The sequence below is a fragment of the Monodelphis domestica genome, chromosome 5 (assembly GCF_027887165.1).
Source record: "Monodelphis domestica isolate mMonDom1 chromosome 5, mMonDom1.pri, whole genome shotgun sequence".
Classification (NCBI taxonomy): Eukaryota; Metazoa; Chordata; class Mammalia; order Didelphimorphia; family Didelphidae; genus Monodelphis; species Monodelphis domestica.
The window spans coordinates 7026328-7051023 of NC_077231.1; the positions used below are offsets into that span (position 1 = coordinate 7026328).

Genomic DNA, 24696 nt, shown 5'->3' on the forward strand with positions numbered 1-24696 from the left:
CTCATATTATTTCTCCAGTATTGGGGAGAGAACAATAATCAAAACAATTCCATTAGTAAGAGAAGTTAGAGGGAGAAGTCACACAGAAGGGGGGTCAGTGGGTGCCTTATTTTCTGGGAGCTGCTTTGAAGTCTCCATTGCCCCAGACTGTGACTCTGTCAGATAGCAGGGGTGTCATGGCTCTCCACACAGCTACAACATTATTTTTTCTGCTATTCTTCTCACCAGACACTCCCTCCTCTTTGCCTTTTCATTGATTATTCCTCATATCAGGCTAACCATAATCTCAGTTTTGCCTTTTAGTTTCTCTGGCTTCTTTCAAGACTCAATTTGAGTCCCACTTTCTTAAGAGGCTAGGCCCAGCCCCCTTCTTCCCCCTTGTTTGAGCCTTACTCTTGTAGCTTAACTTCTGGCTGTTCTCTCTGTATTTTATATTGACAATTTTTTTGCATCGTGTCTCTCTCATTAGAATGTAGCATAACAGTATTGGCTTAATAAATGCTTGTTGATTGACTGGTAATAACTAAATTAACACAAAAAATCACTGTTGCCCCTTTAGAACATAGGTAACAGTGTAGAAGATATTTTGGGCGAGGTTCTTCTTTGAAAGGATCATGGTTTGTCACATCCTTCCATGTATGTCTTACAAAGCAGAAGGTTATGGAATAACAGTACACTAAGAGAAAAAAATCCAATCTGGAAATCTCTTTTAATAAAATTAGAATTTTATAATTTCTTCTTTGTTAAAATTGTAACTTTGAGGCAAAAGTGTCAGGTGAAATATCAATGCATTCCTCCAGTGACAGCTCTTTTCATTTAATACTTTAATATATAAACAAAATAAGGAAACATTTCCATAATTACCAAACTGATTAAATAAAAAGATCACTGCTTGGTTTTGATATGCATTCTCAGTATTCCATTGCAGACTTCAGGATGTTTTTGTTTGCTTGTTCTGGCTTTGAGTTCAAGTAATCAGGTACTATCTTTGGAATTTCATGCAAATGGTGGAAACATTTGAATATTTTGTCCAAGATAAGGAAATACAAGATGGTTTTATTAGTTAAAGTCAACTTGAATGACTGATGTATATTATTAGAAGATATTATTGAGTGAAGAATGGCCCAGAAAAAAATGGGAAGCTTGCGTTTAGTCTAATCTAACTGAAACAGCTGAATTTATAGATTGTGACAGTAAAGACAGAACCATATTTGGTTAAAGAAAGGAAGCAACTGAACATAATATGATTTGAAATGGTTTATTGTGACTAAATTAATTTGCCTATTCAGTGCTCTACCAATCAAACTACATTTCATAGAGTTAGAAAAAATAACAAAATTTATCTAGAAGAGCAAAAGATCAAGAGTATCAAGAGATTTAATGAAAATATATATAAAGGATGGTGGCCTAGCCATGCCAGGTCTCAAACTGTTCTTTCTATAAAGCTGTAATCATCAAAACAATCTGGTACTGGCTAAGAAACAGAGTAGGGGATCAACAAAATAGATTGAGTAATCAAACTACCATAGTAAATGAACATAGTAACCTAGTATTCAATGAACCCCCAAATCTAAGCTTTTGGGAGAACTCATTATTGGATAAAAACTGCTGGGAAAATTTGAAAACATTATGGCAGAAACTAGGTATACCCCAACATCTTATACCATATTTCAAAGTAAAATCAAAATGAATACATGACTAATGCATATTTTAGAAGATATTGAATGAAGAATGGCCCAGAAAAAAGGGTGATTCCATAAACAAATTAGGGGAACGCAGAATAGTTTTCTTGTCAGATTTATGGATAAGGAAAGAATTTATGACCCAATGACATAGAAAATATTGTGAGATATAAAATGGATAATTTTGATTACATTAAATTTAAAAAGAAACAAAACTAATGCAGTCAAGGTTATTAGGGAAATAAATAACCAGGAAAAATGTATAGCTAATATCTCTGACAACAGCCTTGTTTCTCAAATATATAGAGAAATGAGGCAATATTATAAGATATACAAGTCGTTCCCCAAATTATAAATGGTCAGATGAACAGATAGTTCTTAGATGAATAAATCAAAACTATCTATAATCATATGAAACAATGCTCCAAATCACTATTGATTAGAGAAATGCAAACTAAAAGAAAACAAATACTAGAGGGAATATAGGAAAATTGGAACACTAAATACAATATTGATGGAACTGTGAACTGATCTAACCATTCTTGGAGCAATCTGGAACCATGTCCAAATGGTCATAAAACTGGGCATACTCTTTGATACAGAATTTGTTTTTTTATATACTGTATTCCCAAATCAGGGTCCTGGAGTAGAAGGGCCCACATCAGTTCTTATATAGTAGAGAAAAATTTCTATGTATCACACACACAATAAAGACTACTACCATATAATTTCTCATCCTATTTCCTTCATCAGTTTTTTTTTCTTGCGTGTATGATATGCCTTCTTTCAAGACATAAGGAATATGGAAATCTAGCACAGGAATAACCTATATTGGATTAGATAGTTTACTATTTGGGGAGTGGAGAGAGAATTTGCATTGCGAAAGGCTAGAAGACAATTGTTAAAGAATTGTTTCTGCATGTAATTGTAAAAAAAAGAAAGAAGAAAGAAAACTGATGGTTTCTTAAAACTGGATTTGGGTATGGTCCAAAGTACTGCTTTCTTTGTTATGGTCTGAACTGTTCCATAGTTATAATACTTGTTAAAATGTTCACTCTTAAAAGACTGGCATCACTATTCAGTTGCCAGTATTTTCAGACTAAGTGCATTCCTGTATTTTTTCCTTGCTTACCGAGCCAAAAGAAAGGGTCCAGGGAACTGTGCTCATAGTCTATTAGTACTGCCTACTCGAATTTTAATTGTCTTACTTGATTGAAGCCCTATTCTGTTGAAGTGCCTTTCCAGCTGAAGTCAAGTGTGTAAGTATATAAAGAATATCTTTTTCATCATCATCATTATTTCTAGTTAAGACACAAGTGCTTAAAATGACCCAATAAAACTTTTTCGTAACTGCAAGTTCATCATTCCAAGGGAAGAACTAAGATTTAATAGTCTGAGTAGGAAGTGTCATTAATTTATTTTTTAAAGAATGCTTTAAAAGGTTCTATTTTCAAGTAGTCTTTCTTATTAAGAACTAAAACAAGAGATTATATCTAAGAAAGAATCTATTTAAAACATCCTTTTGGGGAGTACCAAAGCACACGTACACGAACAGTAAGCATTTACTTAGTTTTCAGGTAGGCCATGGTTTAAAAAAAATATGGAGCATATATCAAGCTGTTATATATCCAGGGAAAAGATTTGGTGGTAATGTGAAACTTTTCTATGCATGAAATCTTACTAAAGTCATCTTCCAGGTTCTTCTCCTCATTAAAATTCAGGAGACGTAACTCTGTTCCCTGGCTTAACTACAGTTTTTGCTGGGCTTTTGTTCTGTTTCTGAATAGATGTTTTTGAAACCCAAAGTGGAGGAACAAACTTTTCAAAGAAAGGATAAATTGTTAACCAGTGAAAGTATTACAAAGTGACCAGACAACTCTACTCACCAAACTGTTTAGACCTGACAGCAAGTTTTTTGGTTGAAGGTAAGTAGAGAAATTTTAAATCACTAAAAAAAAAAAATATATATATATATATATATATGTATATATGTATATATCTCTCTATATGGAAGTCTATTGTTGATTACAAGTGCTTTTTAGAAGATGTAAATGGTTTGAAGAAGAAGGAGGGAAATCAGAGCTTCATTGAACTTTTAAAGTAATTAAGTTAAAAACCTTATATATGTACATATATATAGTACTTAGAGAAGTGAATCATTTAAGTGCTTTTTAATGTATCTTTTTGATTTGTACAACTACAATTTTTAAGAAGGATTTAAGTATTTAAACTACTACAGTCATGTTTAAACGTTCTTCAGAGTGATTAGTCCCTATTGTGGTGAAGGTCATCTGAGATGTCTCTGAGGTCCTTTCTAGCTTTTGTTCTATGATTGAAACGTGTAACCTCCTAAGGGAAAAAGAAATGATTCCCTTGGAGCCAAGCCTTTAAGAGAGCTTCCTCTTCAGCCCTCATGTAGCTCTCCCTCTCACAAACATTAATCTTATATATATTGTATTTATTTGTGTTGGTGCCTGCTAGACTTTCATAGAAACCTTTGGTTTTAGCCTAAAATAAGCTCTGTGTTCTGCTTGATTTCCCACTTAGCAATTGTTTTCCCATGGCATTCTTTATTACAAATATTAGTTTCATTAATCTAAAAAACGTTTTTCAAGTATTATGACAAGAGAAGATCCCTACAGAGAAGAATTTAGTTATGACAGGATGCCGACGTTGGAGCGAGGAAGGCAGGAAGCTGTACATTATGCTCCAGATATAAAATCCGGTGACCTCCAGCTAGCAAAAAGATTCCATCCTTGTTTCAGTTACAGAACGTGGATTTTTTCTTTGTTGATGGGGGTAAGTACCATAAGCATAAGACAAAGGAAAATGGCACTTTTTTATTATTGGGAAAGCTTTACTAAAGAAATTATTCTTTAAATGTTAGGTGTAATGACATACAAAGTGTTTTTGTCAATAGAGAGGAAGCCCTTTTTTATCCATTAGATTATCCTCTAATTTAATCAGAAGTGCTAAGACCAATTTCAAGATCGACCAATCTGAGCATTAGATTTTCAACTTCAGCTTTAACTGTTGTCTAAATTATGACTTTTAAACCTGCACTCTGTGAAGTTTAAAAGAATATTTTGATAACTATTTAAATACAATTGATTTTCATTGAAATCCTACGTGTTTCATTTGATTCATTTAAAAACTTTATTCTGAAAGGAGGGACCACAAGTTTTCACCAGCCAGCGAAAGGAGTCCATGACACAAAAGAAGATTAAGAATCCAACTGAAACTGTTGCATTATTAACTTTTCTTCATGTTTTTTTCTTTCATTAACTTATCTTTAGTAGGCATAAAAAATGGACTGTTAAAATGACCATGAACATAAATGGGCCATAGACATTTAGTTTTGAGCTTTAAAGAGCAGAGACCTGTCATATAACTTTGGGAATCCATAGTAACATGGCAGCAGTGAATTCCAGCAGACAGCTGATCAGAATAATTTATCAACTAGAGTATGGCATTGTCAGGTGACCAAGGGAGAGGAAGGACATTCTCTGGCCATCTGTCATAACTATTACATACACAATGAAGCCAGGATATTTTATCTTGGTAAAAACCGAAATCAGATATTGATTATTTATAATTCACAAACCAAGTAAGCATAAACAATTTAAGTAGCTAAACTTCCTGGTCTAAGTTTGAAGCATTTATACGTACCAAGTTATTAATGCTTAAAATTGCATTGAACACATCTTGTACTTGTACGTGGCATAACCCTGTTGGGCACAGAACATAAGAAGGCAGGGTCTTTGCCTTTGAGGAACTTTAACTTAAGAGAAAATAAAAAATTACTTTGTTGTATACTTATTATTATTTTAGGATTTTTTAGCATCACCTCTAGAGTTTATGACAGGAAACATATAGATGATAGGAAACTAAATTTGCTTAGAGACCATATCCTACTTTAAAGCAGATAATTTCATATGAAAGTTTAAATGTATGAAAACTAGGGCAAAATACTTATATGTATGGTCCTATGTTAGCCAAAATAAGTCATCTTAGATCCAGCCATTTCTCTTCAGGAAAAAGAGAGTTTTGTGGCAGTAGAGGGACCACATCAACAACCATATATTAAGGAAGCCCATCATGCAAATACCATAGCAGTTAGTATGAGAGAGCAGCCATTTACTGTGGAGCAAAAAAAGCATACCTCTAAACATATGTCTTTTAACTAGGGAACAACTCATTCACTCCGCAAAATCTGTTCTCCACATGCCTTAAGCAGACATTCCATATGCATTATTTTAGAATTTCCTTAATATACAACACAACCCTTCCTAGTCTTACTTTGTATTTTCAGCAGTTGTTAAGTTATACAAAAATTTGACTTTTCCGGCATCTGATTCCAAAAAATTATTTTTATCCTTTTGAAACAGGTCAGCCTATTTCTCAAAATTTCTAAACTCAAAATGTTTCTGTTGGTTTTGTAGGTATCTAGGCATTTGTCAAACCCATTCACTCTTCTTAGTTCAGATACCTCTGAATGTTCTCAGAAGCTGCCAAGACTTAGGCGTTAGATAATTTGCATCTTTTCATGGTCTCCTTCAATATTAACCAAACACTATTCAAGTGTTGAGCTTTCTAAAAATTCCTCATTTCTTGATTATCTAGTTGTTTTCTTGTTGGATTTTTGATCCTGATCATAACCTTAATTTATATTTCTATTTTACAGAGTTGCCTTCTTGTCACATCTGGCTTTTCACTTTACTTGGGAAATGTTTTCCCTTCTGAAATGGACTATTTACGCTGTGCAGCAGGTTCAGTAAGCAAACTTCTTACTAGTATACTTTTTGTGTTGTCAAAATACAACCTATTGGCGTTTGTATTACCTCATTCTTGAATTTCTGGACTGGTTTTTATTTTTTCCAAGATTTCTTCCAGGCCTGGGGAACTGCCAGTGCTAGGGCACGGAGACAGGAAATGTTGGAGCACAATGTATGGGGAACAGAAAGAAGGCCACTTTGGCTGGATTGCAGAGAATGAGAAGAAAGGGCAGCAATGTGTGATATGAGCCAGGCTGTAAAGGGGTTTTAAATAGGAAGCCATGTCTATTTGTTCATTGAAGTAATAGGGAGCCAGTAGAGTTCATTGAGTAGAAATGTGGTCAGATCTGCAAAACCAGTCTGGCATTTGAGTGGAAGTTGGATTGAAGTAGATAGACATGTAGACATGAGAATCAGGGAGACCAATGAGGACACTCTAATAGCCCAATAGAAAGAGCCCAAACTAAGGGTGGTACCTATGGAGAGAGAAGGGGTTGGATATTTTAGATGTAATGGAGGTAGAAATGACTACATCTGGCAATTGATTGTATCTCTGGGATGAAAGAGAGTGAGAACTGGAGGGTAATGTCAAAGTTGGATTCTTAATCTTCTTTTGTGTCATGGACTCCTTTCGCTGGCTGGTGAAAACTTTGGTCACTCTTTTCAGAATAAGGTTTTTAAATGAATCAAATGAAACACGTAGGATTTCAATGGAAATCAATTGTATTTAAATAGTTATCAAAATATTCTTTTAAAGTTCACAGACTGCAGGTTCAAACATTGTAATTTAGACAACAGTTAAAGCTGAAGTTGAAAATCTAATGCTCAGATTGGTTGATACATATCAAAGTTATATAATAAGTGTTATTACTCCCATTTTATGGGTGAGGGAAACAATTCTCTAAGTTAAAGTGATTTGTCCAGGGCCACACAGCTTCCAAGTTTCCACGATGTGACTGAAACTATCTCTAACTGACTTCTATTCCAGTACTTGGTCATTGTGCCATTTTACAGATAAGAGTCCATTTTCATGACCTAAGAACAGTAATGAAGTAGTGTATTAAAAAGTATACAATCTGAAGGGATTCATTGTAAAGGGATGATGAGAGTTGGGAGGAGTGAATACAGGAGGGTTTCCTGGAGAAGGTGGATAATAATGAGCCAAAGATTTGAAGTAGGTGGATTGGCCTGGAGGGCATTATATACTGGTTGAGGTGAGAAATAGAATAAGAATTAATAAAAGTTGATTTCCTAGTGCAAACACCAACAACATGGAAATAGGTTTTGATCAAGGACACATGTAATACCCAGTGGAATTGTGCGTTGGCTACAGGAAGGGGGTGGGGGGAGGGAAATAATGTGATTCTTATAACCAAGGAATACTGTTCTAAATTGACTAAATAAATAACTTACAATGAAAAAAAAGAATTTATAAAAGTAACGTGGACAGATTATCAGACAAGACTGTGAGGTCTTCAGACCCAGGGACAGGCCTGATGTGGAGGATACTACACACAGAACACATCGACAAGGAGAATCTGTAAACCTGAACAAGAAGGGGTCCTAGAACCACACTAGGGTCCTATGACTGGTGCAAACTGGCAGCTTTCTTGCTAACAACCTAGTTCAGGGGTCATATATGAAGGACTTCATTTGTAGCTATTCCCTTTCTCCCCCCTCCTCTCATACCCACATCTCAGTCCGTAGGTGGTATAATGAGAACCCTGTGGATCAGCCTCCAGGAGTAACCTTCAGCCTAGTGTGAAGCCTGCAGAGGAATAACCAGGGCAGGAACCTGAGACTAAAGAGGAGCCTGTAGTCCTGCCATTCAGAACCCATAGAGTTTTCCAGCTGCTGATAGAGACCAAGTCCAGTAGCATCCACTAATGCTCAGACCCAGGTCTGAGACACAGGTCAGGAACTCTCAGGGGTGGAGCACAGCAATCAGACTTTCCCTGGATCAAACCACTTGGAGAGAACTGAAAGCTTATAGGTCCCTAGCCTGAACTGTCCCTAAGATCTTAGAATAACACATACTCAGTACTGTGAGAAAGCAACAATAAGAGCAGCCCAACTTCCCTCCAGAAGTTTTCAAAGTTTGACCCTAACATCAAGCCTAAACCAGGAAGAAGGCTGGAAGAATGAGGAAACAAAGAAAGAATCTGATCCTAATGTATTCTTATAATGGCAAGAACACACATTGGAAGAAGAGAATGACTTCAAGGAAGAAAAATACAGCTTGGGCACAAATTCAACTGGAATTCTTGGAAAAAATGAAGCAAGAGTTTAAAAAAAGAGTTTAAAATATTTTTGTTGGTGAAATGAATATGCTAAGAGGAAAAAATGGAAAAGAAGTAAAAGCTATGGAAGAAAGAATTGGAAAAGAAATTAAGAATTTGGCATAAGAAGTAGAAAACTTGCCTAAGCAATAAACTCCCTGAAAATGAGAAAAGTCCAAAGAGAAGCTAATGGCTCCATAAGACAACAAGAAATATTAAAACAAACTCAAAAGACTAAAAAAAATAGAAGAAAACGCATAGCATCTCATAGCAAAAACAACTGACCTAGAAGACAGATAGAGGAGACAAAATTTAAGAATCATTAGATTCTCAAGTCATTAAACACTTATCAAGAGCCTACCATGTGCCAGACATTGTGCTAAGTGGTAGGGATACAGAAATACAAAAGATAGTCACTGCCTTCAGGGAGTTCAGATGGGGGAAGCAACTCATAAAGAGAAACTAAGGTTGGGGGCTTGTATAAATCCTGCTGTCCTACTGTGGGGATGACACCCTGGACCCCCTCCAGTGGAGAATCAGAGAGACACAGAGACCCCAGGGGTTGAGGATGCATGAAGTTTAGAGTTGGTCAGACCTTGCCATAAGATGCTGTTTTTGAAGACAAAGGAGTGCAGGAGAAAAGCTAGGTAAGAAAAGCCATGTTCAAAACAAGAGAAACCTTAAAAGATCTCCTATAACCAGAGGGCAAAGTAGAAATAGAATTCTCTGCTCCCAAAAGACCAAAAAGCCTAGATTAGATTTTTTTTGCCTTATTTTCCCTAGTCACTGCCTTTCTCTACTAATAAGGAAACTTTGAGAAACACTACACTGGATTATACCAATGAAATATTTTAATTTCCTTCCTTTGTCTGCTTGCAAGTTTCCATATAGTTGGCTTATGAGATTGCAGGATGGTATCTCTAATCAGGTTCTTCTTTGTGTCTATCCCTCCTAATATAATCTAAACCTGTTAAGGGCATAACAGTTATTTTACAACATTAAACATGTAAACTACAGTGTCTGTCACATAAGAGGAATAGAAATAAACTTTTGTTGAATTGAATCACAGCAGGTGAATTTTTAAATGTTTCTTGTTTCCCAGATTACATTGCAAATACTAAGTTGTAAGCTGGGGATGATATACCAAATAGCCTCCACTTTGGATATGTACAGGCATCCAAGATACAGAATACATTCAGGATTCAAAAATGAATACAATAAAGAGTGCATCCAGAATACAAAATAGTTTTTTCTAATTTGTACAATTTTCAGCTCCATCCTCGAAAAGCCTAAGAGTTAAATTTGATCTTCCTATTAGTGATATAGTTAATCTTTTTCCTCTGATTTTTCAGTGTATTCCTTCAGCAATTGTGAGTTTTGCTATAGCACGAAACAAGGTTAATGTGGTGAGTATCTGTAACTATGATTCTAGCTTTTGAGTTATATTACTTGTTGGTTGATTTGATTTTGATTTATTTTAATAATGTCCTCTCCAAAAAGTGTTCTGTGGCACCATACAACTCATGTAACCCTGAGCCTTAGGGTCCCTTCAAAATGGAAATCAGTCTCACATAGGAGTTTGAAAAAAGGAGGAGAAACACAGATAGATAGAAAGTTAACCAGAGAGAAAGATAAAGAGAAAGATAGATGGATGGATAGATGGATAAAAAGATGGATAGATGGATGGAAAGACAGACATAGATAAAAAGCTAGATGAGTAATAGATAAAGATGGATGGATGGATGGATGGATAGATTGATCGATAGATAGCCATCCAACAAATGTGTATTAAGTGCCTTCTATTTCCAGTACAATCCAATGCCTTCTATTTCCAATATCAACAGAAAGACAAAAACAGCATCTCTTGCACTTCAGTAGCAATGTGGTTTTATATGTATTATGTTCATAATTAAGGTGAACTTCACTAAGAGGTTTATAGTAGTTAGGGTTTTTTAAAATTACATGACAACCCTTTTAAAAATTTTTCTTCATGCAGCTCACACTACAAAAGCACAGAATTAGAATTCTAGAGTAATAATGGATCTCAGAAGATATCTAATCCAACCAACCTCTCCAAAAAAATAAAGTCAAACAATACAATAAACCTAAAAAAATTGCATGACAACCTTTGGAATATTGGGAAATAGATAATAAAGGTATCCCACAAACAGGACTGAGGATTATTGGCTCCAATTTGTTTTTCTCATGATCGCTTTTGCTTTTTAGCTAACTGAAGGAAAAATAGTTCTCGTTCATTGTTTTTCAGATTCCAAACTTTCAGATTTTGTTTGTTTCAACATTTGCCATCACCACGACGTGTTTAGTTTGGTTTGGATGTAAACTTGTCCTGAATCCATCAGCAATAAATGTGAGTTGCTTTAAAAATAAGGAATTGGAAATCCCTTTCTTCATACTAATCCTACATAGGGTATGCAGCTAAATGCTGCATGGGCCCCTCTGGAACCTCAGGAACAGTATTTATGTGGCTCTATAATTAGTTAGGGTTGGGAGGCATTAGGAAACTAATCTATTATGGTTTGGGGATATTCTAACTCCATGTTGGCAAACCTATGGTACACATGCCAGAGTGTGCTAAAGGGAGGCAGCCCCCTCTCCTTCTCCACAAGTGCCTGAGAACATCTTTCATGCCACCAATCCCTATGCCTAGCAGCCCAATGGGAGCTCTTCCTCCCTCCCCTGCCTGGGGTAAGGTAGGGGGCTGTCATGTGGCATGAGAGTTGCAGTTTGGGCACTTGGTCTCTATATTCTCTATAAAGTTTGCCATCACTGTTCTAGCTTATCTTTTTCTCCCCTCAGTGGAGACAGGCATTCAGTAGTAGTTCAGGTATTCAGTAAATATTTGTCAAATTGAATTTATTTTTTGGAATCTTATTTTTCCATTATCTTTCAGTAAACCAACAAACATTAAGTGTCTACCAGGTGCCCCACATTGTACTAAATGTCAGTGTTAAGATGACAAAAGTGAGAAATCCTGACTTCAAGGAGCTGAAACAGTATGTGAATACAGAAACCTAGAGAAAGCTATTTGGGATGAGTGAGGCACTCTCAGGAAAAGCTTTATGTGTAGCAGAAGCACAGTAACATGTCTCTTGTTTCATATGCTTACTTGTTTGCTTCTGTTGGTAGTTACTGATTTTACAATAGAAAATGAAAGGTTCAAGAGGCAGACTAACTGTCAGAAGAATGCAAAAGATCTTTAGTTAGGATACTTTCTCCACATGCAACAGAGCCTTCTTCTGACTTAACCTTGAACTTCTGGAAATGGGAGTAGGATGTATTCTGGGTCCATGTCCTGGTAGATTCAGGGGCACTTGTTTAAATAGACAACTGTCTTTTTAAAAAAACCCTTATGTTTCATCTTAGAATCTATACTGTGCATTGGTTCCAAGGAAGAAGAACAGTAAGGGCTAGACAGCAGAGGTTATGTGACTTGCCCAAGGTCACACAGCTATGAAGTATCTGAGGTCAGATCTGAACCCAGGATCTCCTGTCTCTGAGCCTGACTCTATCTCTAGACTATCAGCTGTCCCCTTTATAACTGTCTTAACAATATCTGGCAATTCTGCAGTTCCTGATGAACCCCACAGTTTTAGAGACTTTTATGAGATACCACCTAAAGTTGAGGCCAGTAACCCATGAATTCAATTCAGTTGAGTTCAGCAATAGATATCTTAAAATAGCATTAAATAGCATCATCACCTGGACTCAGTTGGACATCTTGGGCAACTCAGTTAACCTCTGCCTGCCTACCTTTATTTCCTCAGCTGTTAAAAACTGAAAATGAGGATCATACTCATCCCTCCGTCACAGGGCTGTTGACTGGGATCAGGTGAAATACTATTTGTAAAGCTTGTGGTGCAGTGCCTAGAATAGCTACTCAATAAGTGTCTGCTCCCTTTCCCTTCCCTCTAAGGGCTACACTGTGCTACACAGTAGGCCTGGAAAGACCAAAACACGGTCCAGTTTTGGAAGAACAGACTCTAGAAGGAGATAATAGAAGACTTATTTGTGCCATTTTACAGATGAGGAAATAAAATCTTACCTTTCCTGACTTTTCAAGTTACTAATAAGTGTCAGAGTCACTAAGTGATGGGTAAGGATTTAAACCCAGGTTTACACTCCACTCCCCTGCTTTTTGCCATCTCCCAATGCTGGTCAGAGAGAAGAGAATAAGCATGTATTATGTAATAATTAAACAAGAAAGAAATGGAAGAAATGGGAGAAAGGAAGGAAGAGAGAGAGACAAAGAAAGAGGGAGGAAAGGAGGGGGGAGAGAGAGAAGAAGGGGGACAGAGAGACAAGAGAGAGAAACAGAGACAGAGAGAGCTTATGATCTCCTGGAGCAGGGCCCAATATATATCTTGAGAAGTAAATACAAGGTAGTTTGGGGAGAGTGAGAATTCAAACTACTGTAGAGAAACAAACCTTTTAGGGACTCTGGTGATGCCTCCTGCTTTTGCTTGTCCTTTCCATGAGTGATAGACGAGGTCTCAGGAGCATCTCTGACCTTAAAGGGAACCCATAGGTCATCGCGACCATCCTGGACTTGAGCAGAAATTCAACCAATACATGTGCAATCGGATAAAAAAGTTCCATATTAGTCATTTTGAGGAAGAAAACTCATGGGGGGAAAAAAGTGAAAAATAGCATGCTTTGGTCTGCATTTAGACGCCAGCAATTATTTCTCTGAAAGCAGATAGCCAGACTGTTGACTAGTTTTCCTAGCAGTTTTTGTCAAATAATAGGCCTTTCCTTCAGTAATTGGGGACTTTGTTTTTATCAAACAAGGTACAAGGTATTTGTTTCTGAAAAATGTGTACCAAATCATTGTCATAATCAAACTTAAACAAAACAAAACAAAACACAGTACCAAGTTGTTTTAATGATTCCTGTTTTTTAGTAGAATTTGAGGTATGATATTACAGGCCTGCTTGTCATTTTTTTGTTTCATTATTTCTCTTGAGATTCTTAACATTTTCTTCCTCCAGATGAATTTAATTTTGTTTTTTCTTGCTCTATTAAAATTCTCTGGGGAGTTTGATTGGTATGCCATTGAGTAAATTAATTTGGGTAGTTTTGCCATTTTTATTATATTGGCTCGAATACTCAGGAGCAATTAATTAGTCTGCATTATAACTAACTATGAGATTAAACTAATCTCTTACAAATTGCTTTTATTAAGCAAATTAGGAGAGGAGTGGTGTCAGGGCTTCCTTCACTCTCCAGGGCACCATCACCTTTTTGGAAAAAAGAAGGAGGCGGGGGGAGCAGTTGGGAGGCTCAGTGAATTGAGAACCAGGCCAAGAGACAGGAGGTCCTGGAGTTCAAATCTGTCCTCAAATATTTCCTAGCTGTGTGACCCTGAGCAAGTCATTTAACCCCCTTGCTTAAGACTCAGCACACAGTATTGATTCTAAGACAGAAGGTAAATTTTTTAAAAAAGAAAGAAGAAAAGAAAAAAGAAGAGGGGATTTGTATGTCCCATGCTGCCCTACCACCACAGGATGGGATTAGTACCAGTAGCCTTTTGAATCAACTGCTGATACAAAGTGTTTGTATGTGTGTGTAAAAAAATTGCAATATTACTTGTTAGTGTTTTCTTTCATTCCCCCAATCCCATCTCTGTTCGATTTCATTGCATGTGTTATAATAGTCTAACTTAATTTATGGTTATTTATCCATGTGTCTTATTCCCCTCTTAACTTAACAATCTTGATGGGTAAGGATTGGTTTGTATTCTATCTTTGTGTTTTCTGAGCGTAGGACAGGGTGCTCCCTTTAGTTAGCTTTTAATCAACTGGGTTTTTAGCTAAACTGAACATTCCTCATAGGTGACTCTTTTGAGAGAGACTCTTTTGAGTTTAAGGAGAGTCAGCCTCTCCTTAAACTCTTTTAGCAGAGGAAAATCAACAGTTTCAAAAGTAGTCATCAGTGATTCTAGAAGCCAAGATGGTAGAGTAAAGAAGGAATGCTCCAAGTTTGCCCAAACTCACTTCTAAACAATAAAAATAAAAAACAACCTTGAAACAAATTCTGGAGTGGCAGAACCAACAAAAGACAGGGTGAAACAGTTTTCCATCCAAAGACAGCATATAGGATTGGCAATAAAATAGGAGTATAAATAAAATAGTCCTAATTGAGAGGCATCTGAATAGGTCTGGGGGGGGGGGGAACAGCATGGGGGAAGTCAAGTCTAGCTCAATCTAGAGTAGAGAGATAAAAAAGCTACAGGCCTCTCCACACAGTCCAGCCAGGCTGCCAAAGTCAGAGTGCACTGTAGGACCTAGCAAAAGAAGCTTGGGATGCACCCCTTCCACACCCAAAATAGAACCAACTTTAACATCCAAGCAAAGATCAATTAATCAGCATTTGCAAAAGACAAACATGGCCCTAGAAAGATACTTTAGTGCCAGGGATGATTAAAATACAAACTCAGAAGAGGACAAAAATGCCAAAGTAAAATTATGTGAAGCTTCAAAGGAAAGTGTGAAGGGTATCAGACCTAAGAAGCACTCCTGTAAGAGCTCCAGAAGGAGCTGAAAAATCATATAAGAGAGGTGGAAAAAATTGGGAAAAGAAATGAAAAAAAAAGAGTCACCAGCTTAGTAAGATACCCAAAAATTCACTGATGAAAACAATTTTCTAAAAAACTAGAATTGACCAAATGGAAAAGGAGGCACAAAAATTAGTGAAGAAAACAACCTTTTAAAAAGTAAAATTGGCCAAATGGAAAGGAAGATACAAAAATTGTCATCAAATATTAGATGCCACCATCAGAACTCAGCACAATGCCTGGCACCCAGTAGGCATTTAATAAATATTTCTTTAAAGAAAATGTATTTAGAGCAGATATGTTCAGTAATTATTTTAGAGAAATTTGATTTTTTAAATGAATAATGTTATTGTATATTTTCTTGATAGATAAATTTCAATTTGATTCTGCTAATTCTATTAGAAATCTTGATGGCAACCACAGTGATCATTTCTGCTAGATCTAATGAAGAATGTTGTAAAGGAAAGAAGGTAAGTTTTTTCCATACAAATCATGTTATTTGTATTCTTTTATTTTAAGTTTTCCCAAATGATTAATTAATCTCTCCCACCTTTTGGGGGAAATTTGATTTGATTTTTTCATAGAATCTTTACATGCTATCTTAGGAGTAGAACTCAACCACATTATATTTTTATTTAAGTAAAAACTTAGAAATGTATGGTTTTTGTATATGTTTTTCCTTAACCTTCCCATAAAAGATATATCCCAAATCCTGGAGACCTTTAGAATTAGTCATTTTAAAATGTTGGGTTACAAATATACAGCATTCAAAATTAATTTAAAATATATATAGCATTCAGGCTTTTCATAACTCATCTGCCTTTCTTATTTTATGACTGGACCACCCTCTTTCTCAGTTGTACATGTTCTTAACAATGTCATTAAAACTGTCCAGTATCTGATCAAAATGAATAGTGATAATATAAAGTCATCCCCTGAAATCATAATTGTCCCCTGGAATGATTTGGGATTCTTGAAGCCTGTGTTTGCCGAATATAAACCCTGACAGGTTCTGCCAGGCAAGAAAGAATCTGTATCCAGACCAGGCTATGATCAACCAAACTGAGCTGGAAATAGCTCATGGGTCATCAGATTACAAATTGGGTCCCCAAGTCATGAAGAACCATTTGCTTCTATAGCAAAAGAATTTCAGCTGTCTCTGGGGAGGACTCTGATCGCCTTCTTAAAAACAGAAGTGAGATAAGGCAAGATAGTAATGGATGTAGACTCCATCCTGGGGTCTTGAATGTGCTGAAGACTTGATGAAAGTCAGCAGGGAGTCATGGCAGCCCACATGAATGCAGTCTTTGGCTCCTTTGGCAAACCTACTATAGTAAACTAAGGGAAGGAATTTTTTTTAACCATTCAATTGAGAAACTTTTATTAGGTACCTGCTATATTAGTGAAAAGAAAAGCTGTAAGCATTTACAGTGAACTGTTAAGCTCTGGGGGTACAAATAGAGAACCTAGATAGTCCTGCTGTCTTAGAGCTCACACGGCAGGGCAGATGGTAAGCCCTAACGATTGCAGTAAGGATGGAAAGATACTTAGCACAGTGTCTGGCACATGCTAAGAGCTTAACAAATCCTCAGGGCATTACAGCTGGTGACTATTCTACGAGCAATGCTAGCCACCATGTCTATCTTTGTATGTCAAGGTATGGTGGTGAGTGCAGGTCCCTACGCCAGCCTTTCTGTAAACAAAGGAGCTTAGTGTGCTGATTAGAAGAGAAACAATTAGTAAGTCTAAGAGCAAAGATTGGATGACCATCTGTTGAGGCTGTTTGAGAAGCAATTCATAATTTTGTAAGAGGTTAGACCACCCTTTCAAGTCTAAGAGTTTGGTCTTTAAAGCTCTGGGAAGCAATCTTCCTTTAGTTATCATTGGCTTCAGGGAGCCAATGTAAGGCTTTCTTTGATAGAGGATCTTAAGGAATTATGAACATTTCTCAGATTCCTTCCTTTTCCTGGGCCTAATGTTTCCCTACCAACGGTGACAGCATTCTGTTTCTCAAAGACTCCAGGAATAAGAAAGCCTCATTACACGGATTCTAGGGGACAAAGCTCTGTTCTGACTCTTTCAGCAAAGACTGTAGTGATATGGATGTGATTGCCTCCACTTATTTGTGCAAATGCCTATATAATAAATAAATCATGTGGTTTCTTGACCTTTTTTATTTGTTTCTTTTTAGAATGCCATATATGATAGCACCAGCATTTTGAACACAGTCACCTTTCCTACACGAGTCCTGAAATCCTATTCAGTAAGAAAGACTTTCTCTTGAGGGTATAAAATGGGAGGGAGGATAGATCATGAAAATCATCTATTAAAAGAAATGGCTGCCATATGTAAACCTTGCATTTGTGATGGAGCTAATCTGAAGCCATACAAATGCTTTCTGAAACTCAACCCATTCGGTCATTATAAGCCTTCAAAGCAATTTGAGTTAATGGAACACTTTCTCTGAAGCTGTATGCTCATGACTTAATCTGTGCACAGAGCTTCGATGTAACTAATGTGTGAGCCAGCTGCAGAAGGTGAGAATCCATCCTTTCGTGTATCAGGAATATGAGTCTACTGGGGGAAGCTCATCCCAGTTGAGGGGCATTTCTACTTTGGAAGTTAGCAAATGCTAAATCAGGGCTTGACTCAATGGTTTGTTGATTATTCAGACTTAAAGAGATGAAGAAAATGTTAACAATGTCGATGAAACTCTCAAGTGTGTCTTGTGTACATTTCCATGCCGCCTTCCTGGAAAGCCAGCTGTTTAACGTGTACAAGCCTGACACCAAAGTGAGTGCCCAGAGTGTGCATCCAGCTACTCTTTCATGTTGATGATGCTTCCAATTTCTCCAACAGAGTTCCTCATAGCAGTTCTGGGAGATGATCAGCTCATGCAATGGGGAAATATCACTTTGTAGAGGAGAAAACTGAAACTTAAAGAGGTCTAGAGCATTGGCTGGGGCCGTTGATTCTCTGGGCAAAGGCTAGGATAGGTGCTTGAAGGCAGGGTTTCCTTCTAAGAGAATGAGTGAAGCCTTCTCTGCTCCTTCTAAGGATGCTGAATTTGTATTCAGAGATGGTTCAGTTAGGGTTTCTGGTGTTCCAGGCATTGTGCTAAGCTCTCAGGATATGAAGAAAGACAAAAAACACAGTCCCTGCCCTTAAGGAGCTTATAGTCTAACAGAGGCAACAACTTGCCAAGGCCAGTGTGTAGATCTAATACCAACAGGCTCAACTGGAGCTCATCTTAGAGGGAGGAAACTCATGTTAAAGGGGATTGGGAAAGGCTTCTTGCAGAAAGTGAGATTTTAGCTGGGACTTGAAGGAAGCAGGAAGAAGAGATGAGGAGGGGAGAGCATGGAGGACTACCTGCAGAGAGTTGGGAGATGGAGCATCTTGTTCTTAGGACAGCCAGGAGGCCCATGTCACCAAGTCCATTGGGTATGAGATGATGTGATGGAACTGTCATTGCTGGGAGTGGGTAGCTCCTCCTTGTCAGTCATCCATCAGAGGCTCAATAAGCACTTGTCAATTATGTTATATGAACGAATCCTTTGGCATGTGATAGGGCTGGATGACTGCTGCTGATCCTTTCAGCTTAAAGTCATCAGCCATGTACACTAGATTGTTTTTGTAATACTGGGGTTTTGTAACTTAGCAGGCCCTTTTAAAGGAACTACTAAGCCAGAATGCCAAAGCACTAGAGATTTGTCATTGTTCAGTTATTTTCTAGTTGTATGAGACTCTTCTGACTCCATTTTGAGGTATTCTTGGCAAAGATAGAGTGGGGGAAGCTAGATGGCTTAGTGGATAGAGAGCCAGGCCTGGAGATGAGAGATCCTGAGTTCAAATCTGGCCTCAGACCCTTCTTAGCTGTGTGACCTTGGGCAAGTCACTTAACCTCAATTCCTAGCTCTTACTGTTTTTCTGCCTTATAACCAATGTCTAGTATTAATTCTATGACAGAAGGTAAAGGGTTTTTTTTTTTAAGATATTTGAGTGATCCAGTTCATTTTACAGATAAGGAAACTAAGGCAAACAGAATTAAATGATTTGTCCAGGGTCACAGAACTAATACCTGAGGCTGGTTTTGAACCCAGGCCTGGTACTCTATTGTGCCATGTAGATGCCTAGAATACCAAAACACTAAGGATAAAGAGACATAAAGCATGGTAATCCTTGCCCTTATGGAATTTATATTTTATTGGGAACAGGATATATACGCATGTAGGCATATTCCAGACAAATTGAGAACAGAATCAAGGTGACCTTAGATAGGAAGGCAGTAGCAGCTGGATGGGACCAAGAAAGGTGTCCTGCGGAAGGTGGTATTTGAACTGAGTCTTGAATGATTGCAAGAGGTAAAAGTGAAGAGGGAGGAACATTCAGGCAGTTCAATACAGAAAGAAGATGTAGCATTTGAAGCATGAACCTGGGAAGAGGCAGAATGGCTGGGTACCTCAATGTATAGAGTGGGCTAATATGCAGCAAATTTGTCAGAAGGAGCCAACTTATAAAGGAATGCTGAACAGAGGATTTTAGATTTGATCCTACTCATAATCTTGCCTTATTTGCAGTCAGTGACAGAACAAGACAAACAAGCAAAATGCAATTTTCCCACAATAGGGAGCTTACTTTAGCTCAAGAGAATTGGGAATAGGAAAAAGAGCCAGGTCTTTGGTTGTAATCCTTTGTGGAGGAGACCCAGGTGGTCAATTCCACCAATGAACCATGATGGCGAACCTATGGCATGAGTGCCACAAATGGAATGCAGAACACTCTCTGTGGACATGCACACCATCTCCCCCCTTCCACCCCCGCCAATTCCCAGAGTTTGTTACTAGAAAGGTTGAGGGACTTGGGAAGAGTTGCTCCCCTCTCACTCTCCACCTGTGCTGACATTTTTTCACATCCCCCACCCTTCTGCCCAGCAGCCCAATGGGAGTGCACAGGCTCATAAGTGGCAGAGCTGGAGGGGAGTGGAGAGCTTGAGCCATTCCCCTCCTCCTCTCTACACTCACTGAGGACATTCTTTACTTCATCTACCCCTCTGCCCAGCAGACCAGTGGGAGTGCTTTCTCCCTTCCTTGGGTGGGATAAGGGGGAGGCAGGGCATGCTTGGCACACGTCTCTGGGGAGTAACATGGCACACAGTCTCTAAAAGGTTCACCATCCTGCTTTAGGGGGTTTTCCCCCTGGGGGAGGGGCAGGGCACTATTCCAAGGACTATCCTTCACTCCCCCCCTCCCCCCAATATCTTCATGGTTGCCAATTTTCTTGATTAAAATTAAGCTTAACAGAGGCACAAAGCTCTGAGTACAATTTATTGGGAAGGCTAGGTTGTCTTGGCTCCTCCATCCAAAAGACCACAAGATGGGGCTTACTAGCCTACAAATGGTTTTGGAAAGTACAAGAGAACAAAGAATAGGAAGCATCACAGATGGAAAATAGTATGATTGGTTACAGAGTTAAGTATCATAGATGATGGAAAACAATATGATTGGATGGAAGTCTGGAATGTAGGGCAACCAACAGCTCCTCCTTCCACCTTGTTGTTATGGAAAGATCATTGGTGGTATCTACTTGCATCAGTAGTTATCACCATGATAACAGACCAGACTTTCTTGAAGGGCAGACTGTGTTTTTTTCAAGGCTTATTAGTGAGATAACAGATCTCATTTAACTATATGTGGTATATACAAGGCTCAATAGTAAGATGACAGGTTTCCCTTAATTGTGCATAGGTTTATTCCTTCGAATTAAGGTGATTTCTAGGACAACTTTGTTGAGAGAGGAGAGCTAAACTTCTGAACTTAGAAACATGACTTAGGCAGTTAGAGAGTGGAACCAAAATAGAAAATAGAAAATCCCCAATATTTGATTTCTCAGGTATATTTGTAATCAATAGTAGATGACATGATAATGGGGAGGGGAAGAGATGAGGTCACGACGTGCATGGAGAGGGTTTGCTTCTTCATCAGAGACTGGAGAAAAGTAGGAAAATATTTGGAAATGATAGTTTTTTTAAGGATGGAGGAGAAATAAGGAAGAGGAAGTTCACAGTGAATGTCAGATTTTCTCAGTAATGAAAGAAATGAAAGGAGGAGGAGGCCTGAGAGAAAAGCAGGTTTGGAATCACCACCATGGTAAACTGCATAAATAATCACTTAGAGAAGAGTAAGAGGCTTGGCTTTCTACTGAGAGGACTGTCAGAGACCCAGGCAGCACAACTGTAGCATAGAAGGAAAAGAATAAAAAAAGGCAGATAGAGGGAATAATCCAGGGTTGAGGCTTGGTATCATATGAAAAACAATAGGACAAGGGAACAAAAGATTTGAGAGAGAGGAAAGTGTGGAAAAGGAATTGTTTCACTAAATTTGACACTGGGAAAGGAGAGTAGGCATGTGGTTTGAGAAGAGCGATTGATAGCGGCTAGGAGGGGAATCTCAAGTGGAGAACAAAGAATAGGATTAAGAAGAGGACAGCACAGGTATGAGTTGGAGTCTTTGAGGTGTGACAGACCTTGTTAACTTTGTGCTATAACCACTAAAGTTCTGTAGCCATGGATCCACAGATATACAACATAGTGAGAATTTAGTGAACACAGAGGAGATGCCAGTTTCTGAAAACCCCTGGGCTTTCTGCTTGGGGCCTCAGGAGCAGCCTTTGCTTTTTTCACTCCTTTAGATGGGAAAGATTTACAGCACTCTTTCAGAACTTTGTCTAGTAGACATGGGTTTGGTCTGTTTAGATTGTCTGAAGATTCCAGATTGTAGCATGGCACATATTTGACTGTGTGATACTAGGTCTCCTTATCTGAAAAGTGTGAGGATCAAACCACATGTCCATTAAGGCCCTTTCTAGCTCTAAAATCTTTAAGAATGTGGCCCTGGGAGACACAGAGGGCTTTGAATGAATGCTGCTGGCTTTGTTCTACAATCTCCTTCCCTACCTCTGTAGTCCAGTGGACCAAAAGAACCAAGAACCTGCCTTCAGATAGGGCTCCCCATCTAGGAGTCTGTCCTCACCTTGATTGTTGCTAGGTTACAGTTAATCAGGGAAAATAGAAAGCAAGACCAGCTCTTTGGACTGTTGCAGAGACGTTGCTGCTTTACTGGCCATTGTTGACTCCTCTTGGGACCCAGATGACCCAGTTTTTCTTTTTCTGCCTTCTGTTACCATGGGGGGAGGAGGCTGGCAAAGGCTGGCTGTAGAATACAAAGTAGGCAAAAAGTATTAACAAAAGAAGGAATGCGAGAGGACTTTCTTCTGGCAGCAAGGGTGGTAGAAAGTGCCAAAGGAAAGACCCTATGGCATGAGGACAGAACTAGGGGAATAATAGGAGAGGAAGTAATTGGGGATATGCTTAGGGAAAAGGTTTTATCACCCTTTCCCAGCTTTTAAACTAGTCAGTCCAGAATTTTGTACAGGGTCAAAGACCCTGTTTATGTGAGAGTCTAGCTTGAGGTGCTAACAGGTACTCAGGACTTTCTGATAACTGAGTGGGATTCGAGCATCTGGTTCCATTGTCGACTTGCAGTTCTAAAGTCTGTAACTCCAAAGAGTTTCTAAATTTGAGCAGGAATAAAGGCAGCATCCTGATGGTATCTAGCTCAAAGATATAACAGGAATTCTGAGGAGCTGTCAGAGCAATGTCAGGGAAACCAGAGACCACCGAGCCACCGTCAGTTCAGTCTGTGTGTAATTTAGCCTTTCATTCTCTCTATACACACATGCACACACCTTCTGCTGATTTCATGTCATGGGCTCATTGCCCTGCTCTGTGCAGATGGTTCCCAGAATGTCCTCTCTTCTGACCTCTGGGCCGAAGACCTTCTCCCCCACCCCTCATTGGAGGAGACCTTCTTTTCCTGATCTCCTCAGCTGGTAGTGTTCTACCTTCTCCCCGTTATGTATTTTGTATTTAATTATTAGTCATTATTGCATTAGAACAGTGAGTTCCTTAATGGCAAGAATCTGATTTTTGTCTTTGTGTCCCTAGTGCCTTGCACTCAGTAGATGCTTCATACATGCTCGGTGAATGTTACTATAGCTCTTATTTTATTCTCTTTTTTCAGGTTATTGAGATCATTGTTGGAATTTCTGCAGTGTTTGGTGGAATAATTGCTTTGAACATGGATGTCTTAGTTTCAGGCCCATACCTTTCAGTGACGTTCTTTTGGATTTTAGTGGCCGTAAGTACTGAGGAATTCAAGAGTCCGTTTTACTGGGTACTTCTGGATTAAGCACTCAAGCATTTAATAAATACTTGTTGTCTGACTGATTAGTTAATATGGAAGTGGTGGTGGTGGGGATGTTCAGGCATTTCAGTCACATTGGACTCTTACTGACCCTATTTGGGGTTTTCTTGGCAAAGATACTGGAGGATTTGCCATTTCTTTCTCCAGCTTACTTTACAAATGAAGAACCTGAGGCAACAGGGTGAAATGACCTGCCCAGTGTTATATACACAGCTAGGAAGTGTCTGAAGCTGGATTAGAACTCAGGTCTTCCTGACTGCTGGCCTAGCATTCTATCCAGCTAACATTACAATTTGTATAATTTTTCACATAAGCCTTAATGATAAATTAAATTCAACATATTTATTAAACACCTACTACATGCAAGTCACTGTGCTAGCTACTGAACATGAAGACACAAAAACGACACTGTCTTAACTTGTAGACTATGGTTTGTTAGGAGGGACAGGAAATATAGAGGAAAGAGGTAGATAAAACATAATGCAATCATCTTTAACACTAGCACACCCCATCTGGCACTCACTCAAAAGCTGTAAACAGCTCAGAAACTAGTGGATGGGAAAAGGAAATAGATGTTAGGATGGAACCTGAGCTGAAATGATCTGCTATTCAGCATCAACCCATGGCCATGACTGGAGAGTGAATAGAGGCAAAATGAGGAGGAAGCACCGCTATACTCTTTCCTTCTGACAGTATTCTATGCAGGAGGGAGATTCTGTCCAAGCTAATCCTTGAAATCTGAGCAGTCTCTAAGATGGAAAATACAACCGAAGATGAAGGGGAAGATCAATTTTTGGAATTTACAGCCCCTCATCTGGTTGTCTGATTTTGTACTTTAAAAAACTTTCTTTTCAATTCAATTTTTTTTTCAATCAGCAAAAATTCACCTTCTCACTCTCTTCAACTCCCCTGCCCCAATTTAAAACAAAAGAAAAACAAAAGCCATTACAAACATGTTTAGCCAAGCAAAACAAAATTACACAGCAGCCATGCCTTCCCCCGAGCATTGTTCTGTATTCTAGACCCTGAATCCTTCCCCAGTCCATTAGGAAAGGGCTCATGATTTGTCATTAGTGTTTTGGAGTCATGGGTAGTTAATGTCACTGTAATAAGTGTTGCTAA

At 38.3% G+C, this 24696-nt stretch overlaps 1 protein-coding gene across 1 annotated transcript in view; it reads left to right on the forward strand.

Annotated features, from left to right (window-relative positions):
- MLC1 (modulator of VRAC current 1) overlaps positions 1–24696 on the forward strand; it is a 56685-nt gene that overhangs the window by 10968 nt on the left and 21021 nt on the right. Inside the window, exons 2-9 of the mRNA XM_056797593.1 lie at positions 3470–3607; positions 4298–4481; positions 6367–6456; positions 10089–10142; positions 11003–11104; positions 15679–15780; positions 17502–17573; positions 23392–23508. Coding sequence (XP_056653571.1) covers positions 4302–4481; positions 6367–6456; positions 10089–10142; positions 11003–11104; positions 15679–15780; positions 17502–17573; positions 23392–23508 — 717 coding nt within the window. The 5' untranslated portion in view covers positions 3470–3607; positions 4298–4301. The remainder of the gene's footprint in view (positions 1–3469; positions 3608–4297; positions 4482–6366; positions 6457–10088; positions 10143–11002; positions 11105–15678; positions 15781–17501; positions 17574–23391; positions 23509–24696) is intronic.